General features: G+C 43.9%; 1 protein-coding gene across 3 annotated transcripts; it reads left to right on the top strand.

The window, feature by feature from the left end:
• The first annotated feature begins 670 nt into the window (after window positions 1-670).
• Window positions 671-5,058, top strand: LOC136453212 (uncharacterized). 3 transcript variants are annotated; one of them, XM_066453794.1, is made up of 4 exons: window positions 671-795; window positions 2,874-3,044; window positions 4,287-4,350; window positions 4,449-5,058. In XM_066453794.1, exons 1-4 carry the CDS (start codon window positions 713-715, stop codon window positions 4,632-4,634), a joined length of 504 nt encoding a protein of 167 aa, XP_066309891.1. In that variant the 5' UTR covers window positions 671-712; the 3' UTR covers window positions 4,635-5,058. The 3 variants fall into 3 exon arrangements, 2 of the variants coding, with proteins under 2 accessions (XP_066309891.1, XP_066309892.1); XR_010758972.1 differs by lacking the exons at window positions 4,287-4,350; window positions 4,449-5,058 and adding an exon at window positions 2,703-2,774 and having other exon boundaries at window positions 675-795; window positions 2,874-3,578; XM_066453795.1 differs by lacking the exon at window positions 2,874-3,044 and having other exon boundaries at window positions 690-795.
• Window positions 5,059-5,263: the final 205 nt, after the last annotated feature.

Genomic DNA, 5,263 nt, shown 5'->3' with positions numbered 1-5,263 from the left:
AGAACTTGTGTAAACTGCACGAAATTGAACCCTGGAACCGAAGCCAGCGCATGCATGATTCTTGCCTGTCAGTTCTCAGGGCGTACGTTAGATTGTCGAATGGATTATGGACTGATCAATGCTCTGGTTGAGCTGAAGCGATCAGCGATGCATCGTTACGATAAACAGGTTGGGGATCGGTACCAGAAAGGCGACCGTTCATCTGATTACGAAACGACAAAGGTGTAATGTGTACACCTGACAAGGCATTCAGGACATCGACAACTGTGCACGGTGCACAGAGAACGACGCCCCCCCCCCCCCCCCCCCCCCCCCCCCCCACCACCAAAGAGCAAAGATGTCGATACAACGTCGTACGCCAATAAGACGCTCATAATTTCGTGCTTCCCGGACATAATGGCACGGTGAGCACATGATTTTGGAAAATAAAGACTCCCTACGCATTCCCTGGTCAAATCCCACTCTCTGGAGTTGGAAATGCGACGAGCCCTCCGCTGCTTCCTTGAATTTGCTGGGCCAAAATGGCAAAATTCCGCAACAAACTGAAAACTTTAGGAAACTTTATGATGGGTTTATCCTGGGCTCGGAAAGGTCTCCCCTTTCAGCCCAATTGTACTACCAAGCACGGAAAAAGAACTGGGCTTAGCCCTGCGAGCACCCGGGGCCGGGAACCGAGGGAGGGAGGAGTCGTGTGTGTCTGTGCGGCTGTGCCATGGCGGCCGGGTCAGATCCTGCCTCCCCGGCGTCGGTGCCGCCGCCGCCACCGAAGCAGCGAAAGATCGACCCGCCTAGGAGGTACTAGTTTTGATCACCCTCCCAAGTTCTCGCGAGATTCCTAGCTATATTTGTTGCGACTGCTACGTGCTCCCAAGTCCCAACGCTCTGATTTAGTGGACGCCTATGCCTGATTTCGTCCGAACGAGCTGCGCTGCCCCTTCTAGTTTCGACGAGTGGACTGGAGAGGCTCCGTCCTAGCTAGTGGAGTGGGCAGATGGCTACAAGTGTAGGTTTCTTTTAGGCAAGAGATTCCGGACTAGGCATCCCGTGGGCATCCTCATACGTTAGGTTTTGGTGTTCTTCAAAAGGGGCTTTGGAGTGTGGCAATGTGCGTGTGATCTTCCGTATTTCGGCAAAAAGTCCCAATATTCGTGTGGAACCTTCCTTTTGCATTTCTGCCAATATGCCTGCACCTGCTAGGGCATCGGCCATAGCTGAGTAGCATAGGTGGTATTGGGTGATTTGTGGGCACAGGTATGAAGAAGAACAGTGCATTTCCCCCCGAGGGGTCCTAGTGATTTTCTTTTTCAGACTCGCATGATCCTGAACCTGAAGAGTCAAGCAGGCTGTGTATGTATTGTCTAATACTCTGCTTGATTACTTGTGCAACGCTATTTGTTGCCAGGAAAGGGAAAAGTAACTCTACCTTTTGTTTCGTCCATTCTTACGTTCCTCTGTTAACTCAACTCCAATTGTGGATTGTACTCTGTAGACTATAGTATAGCATATAAACTCAAAAACATAGAACATTCAATTTTGTCTCCTCTAGACATAGATCATTAAGAATTGCTGTGCAAGTCAAATATGTTTCTGCTTCTTCTAGTCATTATCCTCATTAATCCATTGAACCAGAACCATCTATCCTGTCAGTTAACTTTCCATTGTGTGTTGTAAATTTAAGTATCAGTATTAGGTTATCTGGAGGGCGTATCTTAATATAGCCTAAAATAACAAAAGGAAAAATTTCATGCTCTGTAGTTCCTTCTCAGGTAGCTATGCCAAGCCAAATAGGTTTGTGCTTCTCAGTCAAGACAAAACACGTTATTATGTTATTGAACATCACATGAAATGTCTTTTTTTATCATTGTTACTGTTAATACGTTAAGGCCTTGTTTAGTTCCTCCCCTAAAGTTTACTTCATATCCCATCGAATGTTTGGACACATGCATGTAGTATTAAATATAGACTAAGGCTCCGTTCGGTTACAGCGCTACGACACGAGGAACAGTTCCGGCCCTGAAAAGCTAATATAAATGAAACTACCGATCCGGCCTGGAATTGTTCCCGGAGGTCATTCCCCGGGAACTGAACAGGGCCTAAAGAATAACTAATTGCATAATTTATGACTAATTTGCGAGATGTATCGATTTGACAATGTGGTGCTACAGTAACACATGCGCTAATGACTTATTAATTAGGCTTAGTAAATTCATCTCGCGGATTACCGACGGATTCTGTAATTTATTTTTTTATTAGTATTCGAATACCCTATAAGACAATCAGGTGACATCCGATGTGACACCTAAAACTTTACACCCTGGATTTAAACAAGGTCTACCTACTCGAGTGGGCTACAAATGGCACTCATGATTTACGCCCTGTTCGCTCGACTTATAAACCGTATTTTTTCAGCCAACAAACAATATTTTTCTCTCACAATAAATCAGTCAACAGTACTTTCAGCCACGCTTTATCAGCCAAGCGAACAGGGCATTAGTTGATGATTTGACGCCGTGATAGTACCAGTCAAATCTATTCTATCTTCTATCATTTTTTAACAGTTACCAATTCACAAGCCGCAAAACTATACTGAACTATAATTGTTGTGAGAGAAAAACACGGTTCCGGTTGAAAAAAGAAGCCGAGATATGGGGTAAGCCGAACGGGGCCTGTGTTGCCTGTTGCATAATTTATCTTGTTCTCAGGAACACAGGGCCAGGCCTTCTCAAGTTACCCTAGGTAAGGGCAAGTCGGTAGCATCTTCCAACTCATCGTCGGTATGCCCTGACACGTCCATTGGCAATGGCCGCTTTCTCTCCTGTTTCTTGATATTCCCTCCTAACATCCTTTCTTGATGTGAACAACAACTTTTGCAGATTCCGGGTTCGCTGCCAGCGAGAGTTGATCTCAACAAACTTAGAGACGCAAAGCGATTTGCTGTCCTTCAAGCGCAGCATGAGGGGTGCCTTGGAAGCTATGAAAGCTTCGATTCCCTCTTTGGGAATTACCTTGTTCCTGTCATCCCAACGAACGACTTCTTTGATCAGGTCGGGACCAAACCATGAACAAGAATGGCAATTTTGTAGAGCTAGCTGTGAATACCCAACAGGATGACCCTCCTAATTTTTGCAACAACTTCCTTTAAAAGTGCGACCTGATGCCGCATACTAATAGGATCCAAACAGGAGGCTAAAAGTGAGCAAATGGCTAAAAATTGAGCTAAAATCTTTTGCTCCCAATGAGGCCTAAAACTGGGTTAAACTCTCTCGGGGCGAGCGCTGGACGCCTAATACCCCATGCCGCTCGCATGCATGGCGAACCATCTATCCTGTCAGTTAACTTTCCATTGTGTGTTGTAAATTTAAGTATCAGTATTAGGTTATCTGGAGGGCGTATCTTAATATAGCCTAAAATAACAAAAGGAAAAATTTCATGCTCTGTAGTTCCTTCTCAGGTAGCTATGCCAAGCCAAATAGGTTTGTGCTTCTCAGTTAAGACAAGACAAAACACGTTATTATGTTATTGAACATCACATGAAATGTCTTTTTTGATCATTGTTACTGTTAATACGTTAAGGCCTTGTTTAGTTCCTCCCTTAAAATTTACTTCATATCCCATTGAATGTTTGGACGCATGCATGAAGTATTAAATATAGACTAAAAAATAACTAATTGCATAATTTACAACTAATTTGCGAGACTATCTTTTAATCCTAATTAGTTCATGATTTGACAATGTGGTGCTACACTAACACATGCGTTAATGGCTTATTAATTAGACTTAATAAATTCATCTCGCGGATTAACGACGGATTCTGTAATTTCTTTTTTTATTAGTATTCGAATACCCTATGTGACAACCAAGTGACTTCTGATGTGACATCCTAAAACTTTACATCCTGGATTTAAACAAGGTCTACCTACTTGAGTGGGCTACAAATGGCACTCATGATTTACGCCCTGTTCGCTCGGCTTATAAACCGTATTTTTCGGCCAACGAACAGTATTTTTCTCTCACAATAAATCGGTCAACAGTACTTTCAGCCACGCCTTATCAGCCAAACAAACAGGGCATTAGTTGATGATTTGACGCCGTGATAGTACCAGTCAAATCTATTCTATCTTTTGTCATTTTTTTTAACAGTTACCAATTCACAAGAAGCAAAATTGTACTGAACTAGAATTGTTGTGAGAGAAAAACACGGTTCTGATTGAAAAAAGAAGCCGAAGGGTAAGCCGAATGGACCTGTGTTGTCTGTTGCATAATTTATCTTGTTCTCGGGAACACAGGGCCAGGCCTTCTCAAGTTACCCTAGATAAGGACAAGTCGGTAGCATCTTCCAACTCATCGTCGGTATGCCCTGACACGTCCATTGGCAATGGCCGCTTTCTCTCCTGTTTCTTGATATTCCCTCCTAACATCCTTTCTTGATGTGAACAACACTTTTGCAGATTCCGGGTTCCCTGCCAGCGAGAGTTGATCTCAACAAACTTAGAGAGGCAAAGCGATTTGCTGTCCTTCAAGCGCAGCATGAGGGGTGCCGAAGCTATGAAAGCTTCGATTCCCTCTTTGGGAATTACCTTGTTCCTGTCATCCCAACGAACGACTTCTTTGATCAGGTCGGGACCAAACCATGAACAAGAATGGCAATTTTGTAGGGCTAGCTGTGAATACCCAACAGGATGACCCTCCTAATTTTTGCAACAACTTCCTTTAAGAGCACGACCTGACGCCGCATACTAATAGGATCCAATCAGGGAGGCTAAAAGTGAGCAAATGGTTAAAAATTGAGCTAAAATCTTTTACTCCTAAGGCCCTGTTTGGTTGAGCTGTGGCTGTGGAAAAAAGCTGCTGTGGGCTGTGAGTTGTGGAAAAGCTGCTGTGGGCTGTGAGCTGTAGAAAAGCTGAAAGCTGTTTGGTTAAACAAGTATAAAATATACCTTTTATCTTTATCTCTCTTGAAACAACTATGGAAGAGCTTTTTATTCCACCAATTTCGAAAAGCAGAAAGCCAAAAGCCAAAAGCAGGGTCAAACCAGCTTTCAAAAATGAACTACGGAAAAGCAGCTGCTTCTAAAAAAGCACCCTCCAAAAGCAGCCACTTTGGTTGGGCTTTTGACTTTTGGGGCGAAAAGCCAAAGCCAAAAGCCCAACCAAACAGGGCCTAAAGAGGCCTAAAACTGGGCTAAACTTCCTCGGAGCGAGCGCTGGACGCCCAATACCCCATGCCACTCGTATGCATAACTGGTGCATGAATAATTAAATA

The sequence above is a fragment of the Miscanthus floridulus genome, chromosome 5, assembly GCF_019320115.1.
Source record: "Miscanthus floridulus cultivar M001 chromosome 5, ASM1932011v1, whole genome shotgun sequence".
In the NCBI taxonomy this organism is placed as follows: domain Eukaryota; kingdom Viridiplantae; phylum Streptophyta; class Magnoliopsida; order Poales; family Poaceae; genus Miscanthus; species Miscanthus floridulus.
Note: the sequence above shows the minus strand (reverse complement) of the source record. Positions and strands in the feature narration are given on the sequence as shown.

Bases quoted from the DNA above. Each gene is read 5' to 3' on its own strand.
- LOC136453212 (XM_066453794.1), top strand. From the start codon at position 713: ATGGCGGCCGGGTCAGATCCTGCCTCCCCGGCGTCGGTGCCGCCGCCG. The intron at 3,045-4,286 runs GTCGGGACCAAA...TCGGGAACACAG, and splicing joins CGAACGACTTCTTTGATCAG to GGCCAGGCCTTCTCAAGTTA. The intron at 4,351-4,448 runs GTATGCCCTGAC...ACACTTTTGCAG, and splicing joins CATCTTCCAACTCATCGTCG to ATTCCGGGTTCCCTGCCAGC.